The following is a 23,290-nucleotide window of genomic DNA, read 5'->3' as shown; positions in this document are numbered from 1 at the left end:
TAAAACTTCACAAACTATACTAAATTATAAAACTGAAGAGTTTGCTTGAAAGCAGTAAACTCTGAAACTACTGAACTGATTTCAATTTTTTTTGCAATAATAGGAAACTACATGAGTCCCAAGTGCTGTAGGCGACTTTTTATCCTAGGGAAATACAAAGTAGTTATAACAAGAAGATAATAAATATACCCAATGTGTAATATTTAATTTAAAAATAGCCAGATATAAATTGGACAGATGCATCGGACTCCGAATGTGTGAATTGTTGCAGAATGTCACTGCTCTAGTTAACTGGTTTATTACACTAGACAACCTTTAATATTTCTAGAAAATAATTTGTTGTGTATTTTGAAGATAAGCAGGCACCTAATATCAGAAAACTAAAACTATATTTCAATGATGGGGAAGATTTTTATTAAAAATAAATAACTTTTATTGATCTACTTAGGAGAGTAGCTCTATTTTTTCTAAGGTTAGCTTTTGGTGTGGGTATATATTCAGTTAGTTCACATCTTGATTCTACCTTAATTTTCCAGATTTATTTTTAGTTGTGGAGTAGTGGTTTGTATTTGCTAAATTGTCAACTATTCGCGTTTAATTACGAATGGTCATTGTGTGTAAATATTTATCCAAGGGTTTAACTTAAAATTTAAACATTTTTCTTTTAAAAAATTTTATTTTATTTACTCTACTGTAGGTTTTCTATAGCATGGCGATCCTGAATTACATAATCGGATCTCTGGAAAAAATGATTCCTAGTATTGAATTGTTATGTGCCTGCACAAAGAATAAGTCCTTGTACTAGCTGTTAGCAGCAAAATACATTGTCTGTGGTCTAGGAAGTCCTGGACCTAAATCCCATTTAGTTCCAGGACTAGTTTTAGGTTTTAGTATAGTGTTTAGGCAACAATCAGATTTTTTCACAATTCATCTAGGATTGGATCTCATCAAAATCCAGGCATTATGCTACAATCTTTCGGCAACATACTTAAAAGGGGGTTGTGTTAACCCCACTTTAAATAGTAATAAAGGTAAGTGAAAGAATGTCTGTAACAACAGATATAACAGTGATTTCATAATAATGCATGGCAAAAGAACTAGACAAAATAGTGAACTTTAAATGAATTGTAGCATAATAGTATAAGGGACCCAGTTGGGTAGATTAAAATAACTCTAATCAGTGTTTGAAGAAAATTTATTTTGCTTCTTAGTAATGATGTAACACAATGTATAAAAACCAAGTGGTTATCACAAATCATGCATGCATAAGTTAATCTTCTCAAAATGCAAATCCAAAACTTAAATCACCATTAAATTAACCCAATAATGACAACATGTATAATATCCTTGTAAAAAAGGTTTACAATATTGAACACCTCAATGAGTTCACATTGAAAATGAAATGTTAAATCAACAAAATGTTTACATTCATTGTAAAATGGAAAATGCCATGTAAAAATATAAAATGTTTAATTACACACAACATTTTCTTTGCTCTAAAAAATTAACTTATAAACCTCACTTTACCAAATTCTACATAATATTATTATGAAATATTACACAGAACAAGGAGATGTAATGAAACAAACAGGTACTCATGGAGATGGAAGTAAAAAATTATAAATACAAATTATAGATATATCCACAGTAAAACTAAGCATTATTCAAACAACGAGTTCTATAAAAACAACAAAACCCCTCTTTTGTAATTTGAAATTAAAAAAAAATGCCTGTGTGTTTAAAATACCATAAAAAATAAACAGCATCTGATTGTTTGACCTAGTGAATAAAACGAAAGCATTTTACTATTAAAACAAATAAAAATCACCACTTTGATTATGTATGCTAAGTTCTTAAAAAGGGAAAACAATAAAGATACACTAACATAATAAAAATATTGAAAAATGATTACAAACCTAAAATTTCTTGTCTAAATCCAGAGCAGAAAAATCACATCACACACAAGCTTTGCATCGTAAAACCAATATAATTGGGTAGTTGAGCATATTTTGTAAATCAAATCACTTAGTAAAACTTTTCAATAAGGTCATCAACCAAAAAACATTTTAATCCACATTGATACTATTTTTTTCTGGAGAAGTCTGGAATGTGAAAATATCGAATAGTAACTGTTAATAAGCGGCCATGTACTATTAGACAAATTATTTTGAAATTTTTTATCCACCAATCGCATTGTGATACATCGCAATTTGCAACTTCCTATTATGCATATAAACCACAAGGGTATTCCCATTATGCGATAAGGATCACAGTTCAGACCCGCATCATTAAACCTTCTAAACTTCAATAAGCGTATAACAACATCCTTTATTCTCCCATCTTGTTTTATTTTTTGCTACTGAATTATTGTAAAACTTTCAATTTCATATTAAACGTTATTCTAAATTTAATGGTGGTCAACTACCCTATGTCCTTTGCATGAAAACAGGGACTATGGCAAAACATCATAATATATAGAACAATTCCTAAAATGATAACTAAATTAACTACATAATACAAGAAATCAATGTAAAACTATACATATTATGATAGTAGTTCTGTTCCGTTAGTATCCTCAATATAACGGAGTAATTTTCTCGCATCGCACATACGATTCTTAAAAGGAAATCAAAAGTTTTCCCGTCTAAGGACAATGGTGAGGCAATTCTTGTCAGCATTGACAGGCAAAACCCGTTTCAAGAAACTTGCCGCAAAAAACTAGCTCTATCTAATTGAGACTTCATCACCGTCAATGGGAATTGTGCAAGTGTAAACAACCCACTACATTATTTTATGTAACATACATAAATTACTATTTACGAGAAAGATTACATGTGGTGAAACCTTAACTATTATATTTAATACTATTATTTTAAGACTCAGATTGGACAGATCAAGATAAACAGTTAGTAGATGTGGCCCGGTACATACATGTCTGAAATGAATTTTTAGTTTTGGATTCACATTCAATCATGCAAAACGAATACAAATGAACATCAACTTTTACTAAACAAAATATACCAACATTTAGACATCCAATGAATTTTATACCTTTTGTAAAATATCGTGTGTAATCTATGGTGAAATATTAAGCAAAAGGTTTGTTTACACTGTCCACAATTCCTGTTGATGGTGACTAGACAAATGAAATGTGCGGTTGAAGTGAATAACAAAATATATAAGTATGTTAATAACAGCACAATAATTTTCTTACTTACCATTGTTAAGAACCATAACTAATGTATTTACTGGTAATGAAAGCTTAGCGCTTAGATCATTATGAATGATTTTAAAGAAGACCTAAGGCATTCTATTCCTACAAACATTTCTCATTCCAAACAAAGCAATGATGAATGCCAATATACAAATCTTCACAATCAACAGCAATATGTGGCAGCCATTTGTTATGTGTTTTTATTCTTCACTACAAATTAACATTTAACAAAAGGTGTGGTTCCATAAATAAATAACATTAAACATTATTTTGATTCACACTTTAATTATATCAAATCTATATCATATTAATTTTATGAGTATAGATAATGTAAGGAACACTATGGACCAAGATGAATTGTATTAAGATAATATTTCATCACAGATAAATATAATCATTATCAAGTTTCCAGTGTAAACAAGATTGACTGCAACTTTTAGACCAGATGAAGATCTAAAAATAACATCCTGTACAGTATACATTCGACTAAATTATGTAATAAAATGCGACAAAGAAAATGTAAGCTAAAGTAATAATTGGGGCAAAATAATCCCATTTACCTCGTTGTCGCATGAAGGGAAATTAAAATGACGCCTGCGTATATTTAAGTATGAATTATACTAATTTAGCCCGTCGTTTATGGAGAGGGCGTGGCCTCGGCGCGTGCGACGGCGCGGCGCCCGGCCTCTACAGGAGGATGACGCCGGGCGCATGCAGACCATACGCATAGATCGCTTCGTAGTCGTCCAACTCATCGTCTAAAAACAGCTCATCATCTGCAAATTATGAATATATATATTTAATTTAATGTCTACATCACCATTGTTTTGCACTATAAAAACATTTAAACATCAATGTGGACATAAAGGGCAAATTTTTACACGTACATGCATCACACAGCTGTTTCATCTATGTTGGCCTTACGACAATATATAAAAGATGTGACTAGTATGATCATTGCCTTTGCCGAAAGTAGATCAAAAGATCATACACAGATTTATATAAATAACTATTGTGCATAATATCGACAAATAATTCGAGCGTGTTATTAGTGTCTTTTCTAGATGGTCTTGTGGAATGTATGTTGAATGTCAGTCATTGCGACTCAGTAATAAATTAGCTACGGAGCAGTACGGTTGTTTAATTGCATGTGACGCATCACTAAGCCGTTGCCAATAAAGAATGATAAAATTCGATCACAAAGTATGAGCATATTTATTCACAAAGTTTTAAAGGACACATCCACTTTTTGTATGGTGGCTGGTTCTTTTATTTCGAACAAATTCCAACCAACATCAAACTTATTGAATAATAAAGTGGCAGTAATTTAGAGCTTAGAACCATTAAAAGAATAGTTTTGGACCCCTCCATTTATAAGGAAAATAAAAAAGAATTTTCATAGCAGAGTGACTCAAAAAAGAACTTCTTAGATTCGTCAAAAGAGGCAGAAGGGGTAATTACCTAGAAAATTGTTTTTTTATTTTTACATAAGTAGTTGTCAATGATTGTCTTTAGCGGATATAAACGGAAAATAAAAAAAAACTAAAGAAACTGTCACGTCAATTCACGATTATTCTTAGAAAAATATACAAATATACTACCTAGTTTGACAATTTATCTTTTTTTTGGAGGTGCGTTCCAATATAAATATTTATGTTTTCAATGTGTTCATTTTTAACGTAATTATAGAGTAATATATAATTACAAAAATCTCAAAAACGGGTATCTTTAAAATTAAATTATAAATTTGAATAGGCTCGTTTTTAAGAATCCTATTAAAATATATATAAATTATCTTGGTTAAAATTGTTTTCGAAAAAAAAATTTGAGATTTTGGACATCTCCCTGCAAAGGTTCTAGAAAATACCTTGTCCGAAAAAGTCGTCGAAGTCATCGTGGTCGTACAGTTCGTCGAGCGAGTCGTCGGAACTGTCCTCGAATATGCGATCCACAAAGTCGGGACGCAGGTTTGGGTTGCTGCGGTCGTCGACTACGTTCACCGTCAGCATCTTGTGCGTAGGGAACTCGGACTGCAGCAAAATACACAAAATAGAAACATTATAATATTGGGGATAAAGATATTTGAGGACAACGACAGTATAACCATTACACTCCTAATATCCAATTTTTCTCTACAAATTCATTCTGTCAACATCTTGAGATTTGTGGAAGCGGGATATTGCATTACATATGGTCCTACCAATTTGCTATCGCATTATGTGACCTTGGCCGAGGGACTGAATAAGTTAAATTAAAAGAAAATTTTTTATCAATAAAACAGTCCACTTCAACAGGCCTGACATACCCATTTTGTACCACAAACTTAGTAAAACAGTTTATCTTGTGAATATAGCCATTTGTAACACTAACAATATCATAAGAACACACAATGAAAAAATATTAAATTATAAAGACCTATCAATAGAACTCAAGACATAATGTGACTACTACTGTGAATTCTTTACCCATCGTAATTTCTTCCACTAGCATAATACCCAAGTCACTCCACATTAGTCTCTGCATCTCAATATACACAAACTTATCTGCGCACTGCTACAGAGAGCTGTTATTCTAAATAGTTGATAGATTGTCATCTACAGTGGATCTTCCTGTCAGGTGTGTTGACGAAACCTGATCGCTGGTTTTATACCTATTCCTATTATTAGCGTTTTTATGGTTATATGGTCGCCGTTTAAGCATTTCATTGGAAGACACTTTTATAAAGAACACTTCAAGAAAGCAGGGTGTACAGAGAATAGTGGCGAAGAAAATAAGTTCGATAACAATGGCGAGCGGTGTCTCGTGGTTACCTGCAGCGCGGCGGCGGCGGTGCCGGCCAGGCGCAGCACGAGCGCGCGCGGGCGCCGCTCCAGCGCGCGCCGCGCCGCCTCCACCAGCGCCTCCGACACGCCGTCGCACCCGCACACGTCCACTTCCTGCCGCAACCGACCACACGCATACATTACTTTCAATATAACTTTGATTGTTAACATTTTTTTCCTTCTCACAGTTTGATTTGTACTGGTGGTTAAAGCATCTATCGAGCGTACCTTCAAGAAATGGCATGAAGCGATGCATCGCGCGACCGACTCGGCGGTGAGCGCGGGGTTGCCGCGCGCAGTGAGTTCGGTGAGGTGCGGCAGCACGTGGGCGGCACACACGCCGTCGTCGGACAGCGCGGCCAGGTACGACACGTCCAGCCGCCGCAGACACATGCACGACCCGCAAATCGCCATCACGCCCTCGTCGCTCACACCTTTTTACACACACATCATTGTACAATGTACATATACCGACAAATGGTCCTCAATATTTGACACTTCAATTAAAGTATGGAGGAGAAGTTGATAAATATTAAAAAATACCTTAATAAGATAACTTGACAATTTGTAGTAGTATCTAGAGCCAAATTTAACCTATGTAAATAATAATATTAAAACTCTGTGAGATGGAACAATTGCATTGTTCACTTTTATTCCATTCCATTTGAGCTGAGTGTAAATATAATTGAGTTATTTCTCTCATACTCATTGTCTTAATTCTGGATGCATATGAATACATTAAAACTATCATTTTTAAGACATCAATACTGAATAAGCAGTTGACATTAATATTTTAAAACCCACATCCTAATGTAACTTCTAAATAAAAAAAAAAACAAACCAATACTTTACCTGTATGCGGAAATTGCTTCCTGCTATTACAGCTAGATATATTCAAGGATTCCAGCTTGGGGCACGACTGCGCAACCTGCTTCATCACGTCATTAGTTATATGAATATTTCTACTGAGATTCAATGTCTTCAGTTCAGTCAATGTGGCAAGTGATTCACAGAACGCTTCATTGCTTTGAGTCGCGAAACTAATCTCCACAGAAGTGTACTCGCTCAGCGATAAGTCTTCCAGTTGCGGTAGTTTTTGTAATATGAGAGGAATGATTTTCCACATGGTGGCTGGACACACATCAAGTTTTAATGTGGTCAGGTTGGGCAGAGTATCGATAGCAGCACACAGAACTGTGCCTTGGAGGTTGTAACAGTTGTAGAACGACAGGGAGTTTAACTTTGGTGGGTTTGAGCCAGTCAGAAACAGCCCAGTGACGTGGGTGTTGTTGGCGACCATTAAACTCTCTATGCACGAATCGCTTTTCACCAGATGAACTAAACTGGAATCCGTCAGCTGCGGACAATAACAACAAGCGTTATTTAAAGCCACTATGAACCACAGTCATCAAACTAAAAAATTGTGCATACCTTATTGCAAGACACAAAAGAAAGGCTTCTTAGCTGTTTACATCCATATATCAACGGGTTCCAATTTTTTGTATGCATTCCAACTACCTGTAATTAAAAGAAAAGTACATTTATACATTACCTATATATTTGAATTATTAATTAAATAAAAAATATCTATCTATCCATGGTAACATTATTAGTGAACTGATGTTTAATAAAGTGGTAGCAACTGCATAGTCCATATGTTAAATAAAAACTTCTAAAAATTGAAAGCCTTTCCAAAAATATCCGAATTCTGACCCAATAAGTTTTACTCGTCTTGCGAAGTGACTACCTTGAACTCCTCGAGGTCTGGGCAGAACTTGCCGACGGTGTGTGCGGTGCGGTCGTTGAGTGCGGACCAGGGGTGGTCGATGTGCAGCCGCGTCAGTGAACCGCCCACGCGCTGCAGCACGCGCCGTAGCACTGCCGTCGTCAGCGTCTCTGGCACGTGCTGCCACCACGACGTCTTGAACACTCTTATGCCTGTACACATTAACCATAGTCAAAGTTAGCGTAACTACATTTTTAGCTGGCGTGCGAGTTACATATAATGCCGATCATTTACGGGCGTGAGGGAAAAGAAGCCCAATATCAATGCTATACACATATTAGATTACTTAACAGCTGACGCACTGATGCACTAGATAATACTATTGCGATTTAATCATGTTTCTGTGTTAAACCTTAAAAAGATGTATTATGATTAATGACTAAATATAATTTTTTTGCTTTAATTGTACATACTATTTTGTATTTTATGGAACTGATATAATTTGTACACATGTTGAACACTACAGTGACTCATTTAGTGGTTATGCATTCTGGGGTTAGCACATTTCTTGCGACCGTTACAGAACGATTTCTTTGGTCACACTGAACTTACCATCAAAATCGATGTACTCTCTTTATGCGAGAGAAAAAAGGTAATACAAAACATATTTACCTGCTAAATATTCCTGAACCATGCTTTGCCAGCCTTTACTAACTCTTTCCGATATAATGAGGTCTCGTAGTGGAATATACGTTAGGATGTGTGTTAAACAATCCCTGTTTAAAATATCCAATATATTATATCCTTGTTCTTCTTCTGTATTTTCTTGAACCTGGAACCAAATAACTTTATTAATATAACTTGACAATAATTTGCATTTTAGGACAGTCTCTCAATACAATATAATATCTAGACAAGGTCAGGAAAGCCACCGGCGATTCCGTCGGGGGACGATAGATTTGAAGTATTTGTTATTTCTATACAAGAGCGAGTTAGCCGATGGCCCGGGGGACGGGGAACGGGTTGGGGGGCAAGTTGATATGGAGAATAAGAAAGGTATGAATTATACATAGGTAAAGTCGTGAACACAGTTCCTCCTTCACTCCTACTCCCGCTTTAATAATAACATAGAGCAGAGCGTAAGTGAGCGTACGAAATAATAGGAATGGAATTGGTGAATTTGTTTGAGTTTCAACATACAGGAATGATCGGACAAGCAAGTCTAGTCAAAGACTGGTTGCTTTACATTTGGTAACTTTTTAGAATCTGGAGGGGGAGGGGGGGGGGGTGTTCCCCCTTGGCGATGCCGTTGTTTCTATAGATTAACAACCCGTGACTAAAGCACATTTCAACAATATGCAATACTCCTGACAGTCCGATTGGTAGATAAAGCCTTTTGCCCATATTTAAAATATGAAATTAAATCGAAAAAATATTAATTTTTTAACAATAAATCATATTGGGGCTAAGGGTGGCCAATTTGGTGAATAATACATGGAATGCATAGTCAAATTTAGATCGACAAATGCACTTACAGTTTGTATTTCCGTTTCTGAAGTAGAGGTTTCCGCAACAATTTCTGTAGTTTCCTGTGGCACTTCAGAAGAATTCGTATCGGCAGCTGTAAATTAAAGAATAAGAATTAACGAGTGAGCAGACTACATAAATATTACTGATTGATTAAAATTATTTATTCTTGCAAAGAATGTTTGAAAGAAGAACTAAGACATACCTTCTTCTGAATGACTATTGTTAGAATCTCTGGATGTAGGCCTCTCGGATTTAGGGCCACGTGGCTTCCAGCGTACTCGACCATCAGCATCCTCAACAGGCTGATGCCAACTGTCCGCTGGAGATATTCTTAGGTTGCGACCTCGCAAATTTTTCTCATGGCTTGGTGCTTGTAATGCTCTAAAATGTAAATTCATATTTTATTTATAAAAATTCCGGGCTATAAACTACAAATATAGGAAAAAAACAAGTCCCCTAACATTTTCAAGCTAATATAATATCTTACCAACTGAGTGTGTATGATTCCTGTTTTGGTAGTTGGTATAATACAGATTTTAATACTGCATTTAGGCAATCTTAATATTAATGGGTGCATTCAGCAGAAAATAATTATTCATTCTCCAACAAGAAACTGTTTGTCTGATAGAACATTTAAAACTATAGTTTTCATGAAAGGAAATTCTTCTTTCAGTGATTGATAGTATAGGCTGGATTAGTTATATTTTAGCTGCTAGGTACTGTAGTAACTAACCGAATTTCTTAATTAGTATTTAAATAAGGAGTAGTTAAAATATTACATCATTTTATTTTATACTAGCTTTCACCCTTTTTTGTATATTTACCATGGCAAAGAGACCCCATTGCACCTGATAATAAGTAAAATGGGGTCCAATAGAATATCAACTGACGAAAAATGGTTACCCATCGACAGTAGACATAATTATGCAGGCCTCTTGGCACCGGCTATACACAGGCTGATCCCGAAACGCGTAATATTTACGTTGACCATTATGGCGGGTTTTAAAAACTTGTGTACGGCGGTCGCTATTCGGGTGGATATAAAATATTTCTTATCACCAGCAGAACTATCACTTGTGAAAGTGTTTTCCGGGATAAATATTTTCCCCGAATTCTTTCGTGCGATAGAAAATAGCCTATGTCCTTCCCAGGATCTCATTATCTTTCTCCATACCAAGTTTCATCTAATCCTTTAGGTAGTTTTTGACTTTATCACTTTAAGACAGGCAGACAGCCACTGGGGATTTTGATTTAAAATATGTTTATAACTTTTTAAAAGAAACAATTGCATCATACATGATTGTTGCGTAACTTAACGGTTTACGCATCGCAAATATGGAAGCACTCCAAAAATTTTCGGAATTTTTTCTTTGAAGCTCTGCTCCTATTGGTAACAGCGTGATGTTATATGGGCTAACCAACACTAAAATAATTTTTCAACTAGAACCAATAATTGCTGTGATTTGTGCGTTTAAACAAACAATCTCTAGCTTTATATAATAGTATAGATATAGATAGATGTACTTGCATTCCAGTAAGGTATTTTAATTACAAGCATTTCTAACACTGCCCAACCATGATGGAATTACACTGTAATGACTTACAATATACACTTTGAGCTTTCCTAATAAATGTTTGTCATACTTATATATTTTATCTTGCTTTCTCTGATGTTAATTATAACTTAATATAGTAAGACAAAACACTGTAAAACTAAAAACATGACTACAATCTTCATGAGTAAGAAAGTTTATTTTTAACTTGACCAGATATTTAGCCCATTAATTATATACTGAAATTATATTTTATCATTTGTTACCATTTTAGCAACATAGCAATTTGCAAATAATTGTAATCAGCTAGGCACTAACTTCAATGGAAAATATAAACATGATTCATTTCATTAATATTTTAATAACTGCAACATCTATAGAGCGCACATAGACATCAATATGTCCTCATACCCACAATGTAATAGTTTTAACTTTCATGCTTTATTATAATATAATTAAACTATAGTTAACTATTATTATTGCAGCATGTTAATGATGTTTCACTGTAATAAACACATGTTTTTTAATCCCCTGATTTTTATTTAGTGCAGGTTATGGTTCCTTTATCATATACATTAGAATTTTAATTTTATATTTCTCATAACACCTTCAAGGATATACACAGTTATTTTGACATTGTGTTACTAAATGAAACCACATACTTATGTTCTTGGAAATAACACTTTTATTAAGTTACTTGAGCTGTACAAGTAATATAAAAAGGTGTATGTTTCAAATAAAATAAGTAATAATAAAAAGTAATTTTAGTATTACGCGCCCTAATGCCATTACTACTACTCTAAGAGAATTTGTCACAGCAGCAACATGATACTCTTACTCAGAAATACACTCATGCGCAAGCCATATTTGCATTAAAATACAAATTGATAAAATAATCAGAAAACTAAAACCAGGATGTTTGGCAAAAATATTCATTATACATGACTGATGTTTGGCACAATCTCAGCAAAGATGTAGACGAGTATGTGGTTTTATTTAGTAACGCATTGTCAAAATGACCTTATATAACAAACATGTCATGCTGAATAAACTTACACATTTAGCATAAGAATTAATTCCCAATGAATTTGTTAGATCTAATTGCTTAGTACAAACACTGTTACAAAACAAATAGTTAACACAAAACACACTTTGTATTAGCAAGGTAGAAGAAATTACAGAATGCTGCAAAAATGTTTGAGAAACTTGTAAAGCATCCATATTGGCCACCTAAACACAATCATAGAACACTATATCCATAATAATATATACAGCTGAAGAGGTTTTTTATACCAAACCAATTTTTTTTTTAAATCAATAAAATTACTCATGAATATTATAAGCTACTCTTTATCCCAGGAAAATATAAAACAGAACTTTTATCCCAGAAAAACTTTCCACATGGGTAGTACTGCAGGCAAAAGCTAATATAATTATAAGATGCAACTAAGACTCATTATATTATCAAAATATTATATGATATAGTTGTATGTAAAAACTGGAGATCATTCAGGGTTTAATCAATAAAGGTTGTTAAAAAGTGGGTAGACATACAGACATACATCTTTTTCTGAATGTAGTGTAAAAGCTCTTTAAAACATTGTTTAAGGTAAATATTATCTATGTTATGGTCAAGATAGCACAGTATTAATTTAAAAGTATAAGACATGTTTAGTTCCAAATATGATAATATATAATATAGTATAATTATTATACTAACTTGTGGGCATCAGCTGGGTTGCTAAAAGTCACAAAGGCATAAGTTGGTATGGGACTGTTCTTGCTGGAGCCCTTATCACCCTTCCTCAGCCAACAGCTTTTGATGAAACCGTATGGTGCAAACACTCCAAAAAGCTCTGCCCGGGTGGTCTACAATTTTTAACACCATACATTAACTGACTTTATACATCGTTTTATTCATTGTAATGAGATGTTCAGTATCATCTTGCTAGAAATAAGTCTTAATTCCTCACAAATACTTTTGTCGAAAAAATACATTGTAGAAAACAAGAAATTACAGTACAACGACAAATATGCTACAGATGTCAAAAACTAATATTATTTAACAACACTGAGCTCATGAAACGAGTATTAGATACGTAAGCAAGTTAACGTGTTTGATTATAAATCACTAACACGCCAACTCACTACTTAATCTATTAAAAATAAGAAAAAAATGGTGTACCTTAGGTGGTAAATTGGACACATATAGTTTCCTGATCGGTATTCCATCTTCAGTGTGAGTGGGTACACTTCTCAAACCATAAGGCGTGGCCTCAAGGTTGGACCTAAGTGTAACTAAAATATGAAATAGATTGACCATAATGTTCTTTCTTGTCCAGCTTCCATGTACCCAAACCAATAAATAATATGTGTTCAAAGAGAATACATACAGAGCTCACGACGGACGACATGAAGTATGTCTTCTTCGTCGAAATACATGGCGTAAATATATTATTAAAGTCAGCGGACAGAATATCTGACAGCTGCTAATAACAATGCATCATTAATATTAAGAGAAACACAGCAAATTTGGAATAAATACTCAAAATAAAAATGATAATTGCAAACGCAGTCAACATACAACGGCCGTGTTATTTTTTTATAGTGTTGCTAGGGTTTACTTTCAGTACATCCCTAGTCTCTACCAATCAAAGAGAATGTATATATTATATGGAAAGTATTATAATATATACATATGGAAACTACCAATGTAAACCATTGACAATTTTAAATTTATCGCATCGATATATATGTCCTAAGTACTAAATCTGGCGTTCCGTACACTCATTGTATTTGACTCAACTGTACTGCAATCCATACACTTACTAATAATTTCAACATTGACAGTGTGTGGTAATGTATGAAGCAGTAATCTGTGGTATGGAGTAGAACTCATAATATAGGAACTCGAATCTAAGTGAAAACCCATGTGAATAAATAATATTAGTCAAATAAGTAAAATTATTTGTTGTTCAAGTGAATAAATAGGTTTTTAACAATGACGTTTTGGTTGCTACTTTGATTCAGATTTTGAACAAATAGTTGTTTTTTATTATTCTGAGCAAATAGTTTATGTGGATGTTCGTGTTTATAGAATATGCGCTATGATTTATCGTAGATTTTATAAGGAGTAAAAGTTCGATGTTATCCTAAAATTACCGTGCTCACCAAAAAATCCCTGAGATGAATCTGAAGGGTTTTTCCCAAAGGTATTCCCTTAGGATATTTTACCCAGCTAAAGATATAAATTACTCATATTGCCAACAACCACATTTTTTTTCTAACAGAGTTCGTTCTAAGGTTTTTATCTTAGTTTTTATTCAAATATTTCTACTTTAACTACACAAAAGTCCTTAATTTTTTTAGTTTATGGCCCACGTATCGCGAAATCATTAAAAACCTGGCAACACCAAAGTGAGTATGTGCCCTATATGTGGACTATAATAAGAGAAACGAATTACGAAACATTAATCTTATTTGTCTCGGACAGGGGGTGGACACTTAGAACATTTTGTGTAATGATGAATGATTATATATCTTAATGCCGTTACATAGAGTTTAGTTTTGGTTGACAAAAGGATGTCTCATCGTAACATCTTGTACCAACATAATAATCCAATAAATTTTGAAAGTATGTTGGCTACCATGATAGTTGATAATTTGCCGCCATTATTGACGGTAGATTTGTCATTGTTGAAGTTTATTTGCAAAAAAATTTTATTATTGCGATTATGTTCAATAATAAGTTATGTTTTATGCCGAATACGTTGAGTTGAGCCAGCTTTTCCGTTTCGTGTATATTTCTTCTTGAAGGAATTTGTGCAGTGTGTGTTACGAGATAGTGATTCTTATTATTCCGAGATATTGACTCTAATTCTGTTTACATTTGTGTAGTCTATTGATTTTGTGTGCGAGAATGGGGAAAAGAATTAATGTGTATAAAATGTGAGGTTTGTGGCATACAAAAGTACCCAAAGTCAAACATATTTATGGTTAAGTATCCACTTGATCTACACCGGTAACAGAAAATTTATATTATGATTTAAAACATTACATAAAAGTGATGTATATTTAATTCAAATTTACAACCTCAGGTAGTCGTTGAAGAGAATATTCTAGATTATGGAGTTTCAATTCTATGCTTAGTTACCTAATCAAAAAAGGCACGTGTGAAATCTATGAATTTGCCCTTGCAATAATTGTATCATAGTAATTGTTGATTAGACGGAAAAAGATCATATCTGTAAGGTATAAAATTTTTCAATTTCCATATAAAATTGGAAATAAATAACGGAAAACTGGAGTGTTATGAATTTTTAAGTAGGAGACCTAAACATTATACAATTTATACATAAGAAATTCACGTGATAATATTGTGTATTTTCTAATTAAATAAAGGGAATTATTAAAAATTGTGGACGTTTTATTTTTAATATTCTAAATTCAATCATAATTTATACCAGTGTAAGATTTATGGTCAGCAAATTTATCGATATAAAGCTGTCGATACAAAATTATCGATAATATCGATTAAATAAGGAACGTTCCTAGAAACGAGCAGATTTATAGTAAGTTGGCAGCCTTGCGTATCATTTTTCTGCGTAATGTTGGTACAAAATGTAATTCTACTGGGCTCACGTATGTGTGCGTGAGCTCAAATTCAATGTACTAAGTGCCGCCTCTTCTTACGTAGTATATTACTTACTCTATGGTCTCGGACAATGTTTGATCAGGAAGCACGGAGCTATTTCGTGACGAATTGTTGGTGAATTGTATGATCACCTTCCATCTAGCAACCCTACAAGCAATTATTTTTTATGGCGACTAAAGGACATATATCCATGATGGCTATAAATAAAATAAAAAAAAAAGTTATTTGAATGTATTCATTTCATTCAGAAGTGATTCGGATTGAAATTAGTAAAAATAAACAAAAATAAATACTACTAAAGTAATATTAAAACTGTTATTTCATTTATAACACATACCTGACTTTGTTCGTGGAAAAATATAATCCAGTTAATTTATATACTATCCAAGTAATATGGCAGAAATTATGAATAGAAAAGGTAGAGAAAAAAATAAAAACATTACTAAATCAGACACTTCGGAAGAAATAGAAGATGTTAAAGTGGATGCTAAGGATAAATCGTAAGTAAGATAGATAATTTTCCTTTATATTTGGCGTGTGTTGTGTTTTTTACCTGCTCTTCATAACCACATAGTCGGTTAAATATATATTTTCTAAGCTATAATACAAATCACTATAAATTTAATTTTAACAAATATTATCTAAAGATTTTAAACTTTTAGGTATGTTAACAAGAATCTTCCATTAAGAATACTGACGCGTGTGGTTGTTACAACGTCTTTACTCATTGTGGTTTATTATACAACACAAACACAGAAGGTTCAGCCATTTGCTAAGCAATCTGACTTGTTGTTGGATGGAAAAGTTCGAATAGTAGAATGTTCATCTGAGTACATAGAAGAAGTGGATAAATTTCAAGGTTGTGTCCCAAATAGATGTAAAAGAGTAGTCAATGACAAAGTAATTACAGAAGAAGAAGCTGCTGTCCTGCTCGATATAGCAAAGATGGGTTTGCAGTTTGGTGGTTCAAGCGGTGGGGCTTCTATATTGGATCTCCACAGTGGAGCACTGTCACACGGCAATCATTTCATAAACATTTACAAAAACAAAGATGCCAAGAAACTTTTCAACAGTTTTCACTTTGAAATTTACAGAGTAAGTTTTAAAAGACACTCTGGGTAGCATGCTGTTTCAGACCGCTCTTATTTAAAATGAACTATTTCAATGGCGTAGTTATAATTGTACACGGCACAAGTAAAATAGCAACGCTGAGGTCATGGGATCGAATCCTGGGTCAGGCGAAAATGTGTAATGAGAGTCTTCACTTTTTTTTATTCTGCACTTAGTTAAATTACTGCAGAGGTGTTTTTGTATTTTGATTGTGTTATAATTGTTTGTGAACCTATTAAAATAAAATAGTTAACTGGATTTTCCATCTTAACAAATTACTGAGTCGCAACTTGGAGTCAGGAAGTTGGTGGTGTGATACCCCCATGCTTTGGAAAGCATATGAAGCTGTTGATCCTGCACCTGATCTCTCTCTGATCATTATTGGGTTTTTCTCTCACTGTAATATGAGAGTGAAGAAACTAAGGGTGCACCTGTGTATTGCAGCCACACTTTTGCTCTCCTGTGTATTTGGCTGATCTCCTTTGAGATTGACCGCCATGGCCCAAATTCGATTAGGAAGGCATCACAATAAAAAAATCATCATTTAAAATCACAAGAAAGAACACAAATAAGACTTCAAACCTTTTTTTTTAAAGAATTATTTATCGTCCTAACTTATGCTTTAAGTTAATATATTGTATTTCTTGTTACAGATTGTGAAAGAAAAAGTTAAGTTTGCTGTAGCATATTACTTCCAAGTACACCCTGAAAAGATTTACTTAACACATCCTACATTCTTCTCAGAATTAACAGCAAAGGAAGCTGTCACTGTGCATGATGAGTACTGGCATCCACATGTTGATAAAGTAATTTTCAACTATGATTATTGCTTTGATTCATTTAAAAATAAAAGCAAAATAAAAAAACAATGTATCATGAAATGGATTTTTGGCTTATATAGTTTTGAATTGAGTTATACAAGGTACTAAACAATATAAATTCTTTGCAGGAAACTTACAGCTCATTTCACTTTACGACCCTGCTTTACCTTAATGACTTTGGAGTTGACTTTGAAGGTGGGAGATTTGTATTCATTGATAATGCGGTCAACAGAACCATAGAACCAAGAAAGGCGCGGGTAAGCATGTTCACAAGTGGCAAGGAGAACTACCATTTTGTTGAAAAAGTAACAAAAGGAGTCCGATATGCGATGACCATCTCGTTTACATGTGATATACAATATGCAATAAGAGAACCTGATTTAAAGAAATTTTTAAATTAAAATGCAGTATTAGTTCTATTTCACTGCTCAGTGTATTTATTGACTTAATGATTATACAATTATCCGCTATATATTAGTATTTTAATGATCCCTGCAATAGTTTTGAATGCAACACTAAATTACTAAAATTTATTATATTGTTTTAATTATGTTATGTTTTAATTTCACAATAAGTACAAACATAAAAAAAAGATACATTTTTTAAACAAAGATTGATTTTCATACATACTAAAGATAAACAGTGTTATTAAAAAAAGATAAACACGCGATGAACACGTGACTAAAAAATGTTCTATTACTAATTCATATTTAAGCATTGGTTAGAGTTAAACAAGCTTTAAACATTGTTTATATTTAAACACAAGCTGAGAGTGTTCTAACACATGTTTAATCTAAAAACTGCTTTTCGAGTTGGTAGTATATTTTGTGACTTCAATTCAGGTGTGCTTAAGTAGTAATTGAAAAAAAGAAGCCTGAGCGACAGATCTGAATCTTATAGTTTATGTTGATATGGAAGATTAAGATTTCATTGAGAACTTTCGTGATACTCGTAAAAACATAAACCCATTCGAATATTATTTATTTATTTATTTAAATAAACGCCAACAGCATATATAATAATTACTCACTAAATACAATTTCTTATGTCTTATGACAGTGTTGTCATAAACCAATATATTATCTGATATATACACCCATAGTAGATATTTACAACATTCACCAAAGCAAGAGGTATAGACAGAATATTTCTTTTATTTTAAGGAAACCGTGTATGTATTGGTTAACAAAAGGGAAGGTACTAGGTAGTGCTAAAGTAGCGTTGCAAATCCCTGCGTAGATGTAAATAAAACATTAATAATTCATAACATACACAACGAGAAGTAAATTTTATACAATATTTTTTTGTGTGTATGTTTTTGTGTATTATGATGATGTAAGCTTAACTAAAAAGTAGAGATTCAGCAAATCTTTTTCCAATAAAATATTGGGTATTATAAAAGTTCATCTTCCTTGTGATCGCCGAGGTGGAAGTATAGATCAACAAATACAAGTGACATGTGGGGCATTCCACGTGAAGCGGGCACGAAAAAAAACTCGATATCTCAGATTTTCGTAATATTTGATTATGTTATACCTGTATATGTCCTCGATCCAGATACAAAATATTATTAAAGTATAAAGCCTGGTTAGCCGTCAGTAATATAAATATATTTTTTTATATTATAATCAGATGTAATTGAATCGTTAGCGCGATGCAAAACATGATAAAATACTCTGATCGAAAGTATTTAGTTTAATTGAAAGTTTTTACTACTTTGCTCTTTTGGCGACCGCCGCGCTTCGGCACTGTAATCGGTCTAGCTCTAAACTACTTCTCAGCCCATTATGAAACTTCGCAGGGATTATCTATACAATAGTAGCTATTTTTAGAAAAAAAATAAAAAAATATATAAATATGCCAACTTTGTGAAATTCAAGTTTGAAACTTTCAAACACATTTTTTTCAAAGAAAAAAATCATTTTCAATTTCAAAATACAATAAAAAGCTCATTAAATGAAGTATTTATTTCATTGCTTTATTTATTTTATTGTAACATTTAAAAACTTGATAATTGGATTCGAAGTGGCGTATACCAGCCGGCCAGTCAAAACTTCAAAGTCCTTTTACTCGCTAACCAGGCTTTATACTTTAATAATATTTTGTATCTGGATCGAGGACATATACAGGTATAACATAATCAAATATTACGAAAATCTGAGACATCGAGTTTTTTTTCGTGCCCGCTTCACGTGGAATGCCCCATGTGTATTGCAGCGTTGGGCCCGACAACAGCAAATTTTATTTATTTTTGAGTTAAATAGCTGCAAAACAAAACTGACGAATAATATTTATTGTATCATTAACACAATATGCACATTGCACAACCCATCAAGTTACCTAAGTTTACTACAAGCAAAAAAATATTTATCTCTAAAAAGATCTCAGAAATATTTACCTGTTTACTTATGGTTGTGATATGCATAGCATATCACAATCGGCAGTCAGCAAAATATGCAAGAATGTCGCACTGGTATTAACGGAAAGGACTCACATTTTCATTAATATACCCTCATCGTTGGAGGAACAAGCAGGGTCGTTAGAAATTTTAGAAATATCAGTGGTGTCCTCAATGTTATTTGAGCAATAGACTGCAAACACATGAAAATAAAAAAAAATACCAGGCCAACTTAGTGAAGCATATAGTAGAAAGGTTTATTACTCCTTGAACGTTTGAGTAGTCTACGACTCAAACCTAGACATAAGAGATATTGTTACATGATGGAGAGGAAGTGTCTATGATTCCCGAATTTTTAATGAAAGTTCTTTAAAAGAAAGGTTCGAGAACGGAGATTTTCATGGTACGCTATTTGGGGATAATGGGTATGCATTTACTCCGTGCCTTTTAAGGCCAATGCTCAATTCAAACAACGAGAAAGAGAATGCTATAACAGATTATATATCAGAACCAGAAACAACGTTGAGAGATGTTTTGATTTAGTTTCTAGGTCTTAGGTTTAAATGTCTTAAGAGGTATGCATACCAAGCTAAGTACAGCCAAAGTAACTGTTGTAGCTTTAGCAGTTCTTTGTAATGTTGCTATTGATATGAATGAGCACGCTGATATCGTGTTTTGTCCGTCAGCGTACAATACCACAGACACAAAATATACAACAGGACAAGTATTAATACGAAGAAATTTCATCGATAAACACTTCTAAGGGGTTAAGTAAATAATTATTCTAAAGAATTTTTTACTTTTTTTAATTCTAACTCCTTCTTCTCCTTTTCTAAAAGTAATATAGCAATTTCTAATTTGTGCCGTTGATGCTGATGAGTGATCTCTTGTTGTTGATATTTTATTTTCAATGCATGCTCTTCTTCCATTAATTCTCTTCTACGCTTTTTTAAATCAAGGTTGGATGAAAGGATTATACCTTTATGACTGTTTCTGAAACAATAACTGATTAGTATGAGCAACCTGTTTAAACCTTCTGCTACTAAAGCATACACCTACCTAAAGAATAAAGCATGGAGAGTGAGAAATTTTACTCACTAGGCTAAAATACTTACAAGTAATTATGAACTAAAATACTAACTCAGTCTTTTGGTACCTTCTTCTTGGAGGATGAGTTTTTATTTTCTCGTTAGAATCATTGTTTTGTTCAGCCCTGTTCTCTTTATGTATGTGCACCTAAAAATTAGTATATGATAAAATAGTAAGTAAATGCTATAATTATGCCAAATCTTAAACATAAATTGCAATAACATTTAAATACCCGATTTTTATTTTCAGTTTCAATTTCATCCATATCTTCACCCTGCAAAGTAAAGTAAAAACAGCTTTAATACATACATGGTAGACATAAAAAGCAGATGCTTTTGAAACTGTAACCTATTTGTTCAATTACATTTTAAAGTAAAATTGCACACAATATATCTAATTTTAAAAGATTCACACCTCATTTAATTCTGTATCATAGTTTGTACTGTTGTGTTTATCTTTTTGTGTATCACTTGCACAGTCATAAATTTTCTCCTGTAAAATAATAATATGTATAAATAAACAAAGAAATGGACATGTTAATTATAAACCACAAATATTTTCAGTTAGCAACATAATAATAAGTAAAATGCCAATTGTATAAAAACTTTCAATATTATTTAGCTGTCAGGGGGATAAAGGAAAGAATCCAATAAGATAAGAGTATAAAATACCACAAACTTATACCCCCAAAATTATAAAACAAATTTACTTTATTACACGGTGAGAGATTCATTTGATGGAGGTATCTAATACAAATCCAGAACTTGAGAACAAACATTACAGAATATCATATTACTATTCTTACCATATTTTCATTAACTCCATCACTATCAAAAGTGTTCCTTTCAACTATAAAATCCGTTGCGCACAAATTTATAACTTTGAGGTCCTCTTGTGATGGAGGCTCTGGCTGCTGTCCTCCACCAGTGGCTTGTATAGCACTTTTATGGAGTGATAATTTTTTTTTGGCATGTAACTTGTATCTCCTCCAGAATCCTTTTAACTGGACTACATCACGGTGCTTTCCAGTTAGTTTTTTAAATCTATAAATTATGATAATATTTCTATTGATTACTCATATGATACAATTAAATTTAAATTATGGAATTGCTCACAGACTTACTTGCTTTGCACTTTCAGCCATTCCGAATATTTTTTTTTATTTGTGTTTGTATCAGTTTTCTTATTTTCGATGATGAAAGCCGATTGACGCATTATTGCTAGAAATAGATCCTAAAATATAACAATGGTTTAGTAAACAAGATGGGATAGTCACCATGTTCTGAGACTTTGGTATGGCATCTATTTATGCCAAAATAATCAGTTATTATTAATATAATGCCTACTTTTTCTTCTTGAATCCAATTATCTCCTCGATGACGACTCTTTTTTTTGTATTAAACACTGTTATAACAATCCATATTGGCTTCTAAAAAGTTATTTCCCGATTTGCAAATAAATACTCTCACTTCCCGTAGCCAATACAATATTATGATTATGATTTTTTTTTAAATGAATTTTTAACTCAATACAATATTTATTCTTATGATTTTTTTTTAAATATTTTTTTTATTCAGTACATATTAATTATTATATTTCTTTTCTCAGAGATTTTTTACTCCCACTGACACGCACATAGAGGGAAAAGAGACTAATTTGACAGCTGACAGTGAAATATTTTGCAGTGTTATTTTTTGTAGTTTAACGGGTGTTTAGATAAACAATGTTTCAACCATCGGCTTAAACACTGTTTTGTAATGTAGGGAGTTAGACAAGACTTTAAACATAGTATTAAGATTTAGACACTGTTTCGCTAAACACGGGTTAAACTGTGTCTAAAATATTTTTTTTAATAACATTGAAATAGTCTATTAAGATGTATTTTACAAGCTTTTCTTTAGTTTTTACTTTTTATTACAAAAACCTAAAACTTCATTTGTAATAAAGTGACTGCTTCCCCACCACGCAGTAGAGTAGGCCAAGTTGTTTCTTGAGATCTATAATAATTTTCCTTTGCGATCCGCATAGCCCACCGCATTTTAAAAACCAATTATTACTCCATCTAGCGGCAATGTAAGAACTATTGTAACTACAATAGTCATGATCATGTGCGAGTTTTATTGTTAGTCAATAGAGGTCACTGATTGTTCTGTTCTATTGGTTACTTTTTCTGCTAGGGATGCCAGATTTGGTAATGTAGGGTAAAACTGTATACTTAATGGTATAACTGCACAATTTGTATCATAAAATTTTAACGACATTACAGAGACATCAAAATATAAAGCTATGCAAGAGCTAAGTTATCCTTAGCGAAAAAGTAGTATGTCCGTTGTATCGTCATGCTTTTTGAAGTGGGGTTTCTATAAGACCGCA

The 23,290-nt window shown here is 32.9% G+C and overlaps 3 protein-coding genes across 6 annotated transcripts; 1 reads left to right on the top strand and 2 right to left on the bottom strand.

Annotated features, from left to right (window-relative positions):
- Window positions 1-1,177: 1,177 nt before the first annotated feature.
- On the bottom strand, window positions 1,178-13,468 carry LOC115442749 (F-box/LRR-repeat protein 7). The gene is made up of 13 exons (XM_030167900.2): window positions 13,239-13,468; window positions 13,031-13,143; window positions 12,566-12,714; window positions 9,495-9,673; window positions 9,298-9,383; window positions 8,435-8,594; window positions 7,784-7,974; window positions 7,468-7,554; window positions 6,889-7,393; window positions 6,265-6,470; window positions 6,025-6,150; window positions 5,082-5,244; window positions 1,178-3,990 (listed from the first exon to the last, which is right to left on the bottom strand). Exons 1-13 carry the CDS (start codon window positions 13,285-13,287, stop codon window positions 3,902-3,904), a joined length of 2,103 nt encoding a protein of 700 aa, XP_030023760.2. The 5' UTR covers window positions 13,288-13,468; the 3' UTR covers window positions 1,178-3,901.
- A 2,131-nt stretch (window positions 13,469-15,599) lies between these two features.
- LOC115442748 (2-oxoglutarate and iron-dependent oxygenase domain-containing protein 3) lies at window positions 15,600-17,902 on the top strand. The gene is made up of 4 exons (XM_037436486.1): window positions 15,600-15,999; window positions 16,162-16,594; window positions 17,263-17,415; window positions 17,559-17,902. The coding sequence occupies exons 1-4, from the start codon at window positions 15,893-15,895 to the stop codon at window positions 17,829-17,831; spliced, it is 966 nt and encodes a 321-aa protein (XP_037292383.1). The 5' UTR covers window positions 15,600-15,892; the 3' UTR covers window positions 17,832-17,902.
- A 2,686-nt stretch (window positions 17,903-20,588) lies between these two features.
- On the bottom strand, window positions 20,589-22,591 carry LOC115442760. Of its 4 annotated transcripts, none has more exons than XM_037436498.1 (7): window positions 22,264-22,591; window positions 22,041-22,150; window positions 21,723-21,960; window positions 21,332-21,409; window positions 21,150-21,191; window positions 20,985-21,064; window positions 20,589-20,821 (listed from the first exon to the last, which is right to left on the bottom strand). In XM_037436498.1, the coding sequence occupies exons 2-7, from the start codon at window positions 22,130-22,132 to the stop codon at window positions 20,608-20,610; spliced, it is 744 nt and encodes a 247-aa protein (XP_037292395.1). In that variant the 5' UTR covers window positions 22,133-22,150; window positions 22,264-22,591; the 3' UTR covers window positions 20,589-20,607. The 4 variants fall into 4 exon arrangements, with proteins under 4 accessions (XP_037292395.1, XP_037292394.1, XP_037292396.1 ...); XM_037436497.1 differs by having other exon boundaries at window positions 20,970-21,064; window positions 22,264-22,590; XM_037436500.1 differs by having other exon boundaries at window positions 20,618-20,821; window positions 20,944-21,064; window positions 22,264-22,590.
- Between the last annotated feature and the right edge of the window lie 699 nt (window positions 22,592-23,290).

Source organism: Manduca sexta, chromosome 8 (assembly GCF_014839805.1).
Source record: "Manduca sexta isolate Smith_Timp_Sample1 chromosome 8, JHU_Msex_v1.0, whole genome shotgun sequence".
Lineage (NCBI taxonomy): Eukaryota > Metazoa > Arthropoda > Insecta > Lepidoptera > Sphingidae > Manduca > Manduca sexta.
The sequence above is the reverse complement of the archived record's forward strand: the minus strand, read 5'-3'. Positions and strand labels throughout refer to the sequence as shown.